Source organism: Perkinsus marinus (genome assembly GCF_000006405.1).
Source record: "Perkinsus marinus ATCC 50983 genomic scaffold scf_1104296937960, whole genome shotgun sequence".
NCBI lineage: Eukaryota > Perkinsozoa > Perkinsida > Perkinsidae > Perkinsus > Perkinsus marinus.
In genome coordinates, this window is record NW_003213629.1 from 1 (window position 1) to 1,873 (window position 1,873).

Below are 1,873 nucleotides of genomic sequence, written 5' to 3' on the forward strand. Positions count from 1 at the left end.
GCCATCACTGAACTTCACGGCATGCTTACGAAACTAAACCGTCCGTCGCGCCTTCGAAGCCTCAACTAGGGATGATGGGCTGGTATCGTCCGATACCAGCTCATGCTTTTCACCGGCTCTATCTTCAACAGGCTTACTAACCTCTCTCTGAGAACGCTCTGGATTATCTAGCTGATTATCACTGTGCTAGCTCGAACCATTATCGCCTGTAATACAGACGTTGAAAGCGAGACATTGTATACAGACTCTGTATACAATGTCTCGCTTTCGACGAGTGACCAGTGGTGCAGCTAATATAGCTTAGATCAATAGCTTTATCAGCTAGAATCGAACATAGCTTGGTTTTAGAGTCGAACCCAAGAATAGATCATAACACCTTTGGATTTGTGGATATAGAGTTCAAAGACGTGGCCTAATACGCTGTTTTGATTCTACTCACCAGCCTAGACTTCTACTCACCCACTTCATGTAGACGCTGGACACGCTATCATTGCTCATATCCAGACATAAGTTATGTCACATAATGATGTCACTGTCAGCTGGTTGTACTGGGTCCCGATGCAGCGGGCGTCTGTTGTCATTATAGCGGTTTATACAACCATAAGCGCCGTGCTTAACCTACTCAGGGGTGCGTCGAGCGGTGAGGATCAGATCGTACAGTTGCAGCTCGCAGAATGCCTACTCATGTACCACTCCGTGTACTTGCAACTGATACAGTTTTGGATGATACACCTTTGATTCGTGCACTACTGGAATCCAGTAACTGGATCATCTTACTTTGCTCGGTACAGCATCATATCTTACATACAGCATCACATCAGTGAAATAGTGACATACTTCCATATACAGTCTCGTTTCGTACTGTCTGCACGTACCACGTGCAGTGTCCGCTTATTGTCAGCGAACACAGTGTAAATCAGTACATTGCTATGTCAATGACATAATGTCATGCATGCATGTCTAGTACTCTGCAAATCCCTACGCCATATTCTCGTGCAGCTGTGACTGGTACACACTACTTCATAAATCATTAAGTTCGTACGTGTTTTATTTCGTAAAACTCTGGCTTTGTACAGACGAAAATTTTTTGATACGATATTTCGCGCTGCGCGAAATATCGAGGCAAACATTTCTCGCGTGTAGTAGTAAGACTATTGCACTCAGCCTTAGCATACTGTGTTCATGTAACTTGCATGTACAAGACGTGCGCTTTTAAGAAACGTCTGGCGTCTCGTCTCCCCTTTTATTGCAGTCTACTTATTACTCATCTTTTACGCTTTACACTAGACCAACCGGTTCTGGTTGTGTTAACCAAGTATGACTCCAAACCCTAAGAGAGCACGCGTCCGTTCAAGCCACGACGTGCTTGGTGACTTGCTGTTCCCATGTGTCTCAGTATCGACGCTTCAAGGAAGATATCGGTCTAAGAAGCTCGCTTCTATCCGAGCTCAAATCCGCTGATGACATCACCAATTTCGATGATATACTAGATGAATGGCGTAAAGACTATCACCCCCTTACATTGGACCAAGTGTTAGGACCTCCTATTGGCCGGAAGTCTGAGGATTCGTCGTTCTTCAAGAACCCGTCAAAGACCCAATCGTTTTCAAGCCAAGGACAACCGCAGAAGGCAAAAAATGAGACCAAGCCATGTCGTTACTTCAACCGTACCGGTAACTGCAAGCATGGTGACAAATGCAAGTATTCCCATAGTCCCAAAGATGACTGTCAACCTACCGAGTCCAAGAAGCTCGTCAAAGCCGAAGATAATGCCAGTGAACGTCAAACCATCTCGTGGAGTCTGTCGTGAATTTCAAAAGCAAGACAAATGCTCTTATGGAGCTTCTTGCAAATTTAGTCATGATGACCCACC

The 1,873-nt window shown here is 45.0% G+C and overlaps 1 protein-coding gene across 1 annotated transcript; it reads left to right on the plus strand.

The window, feature by feature from the left end:
* Positions 1-1,396: 1,396 nt before the first annotated feature.
* On the plus strand, positions 1,397-1,810 carry Pmar_PMAR008131 (hypothetical protein; the record flags this gene model as incomplete). Its single annotated transcript, XM_002782855.1, has 1 exon — positions 1,397-1,810. A coding segment is annotated over one exon (414 nt), but the record flags the coding sequence as incomplete, so codon positions are not given.
* Between the last annotated feature and the right edge of the window lie 63 nt (positions 1,811-1,873).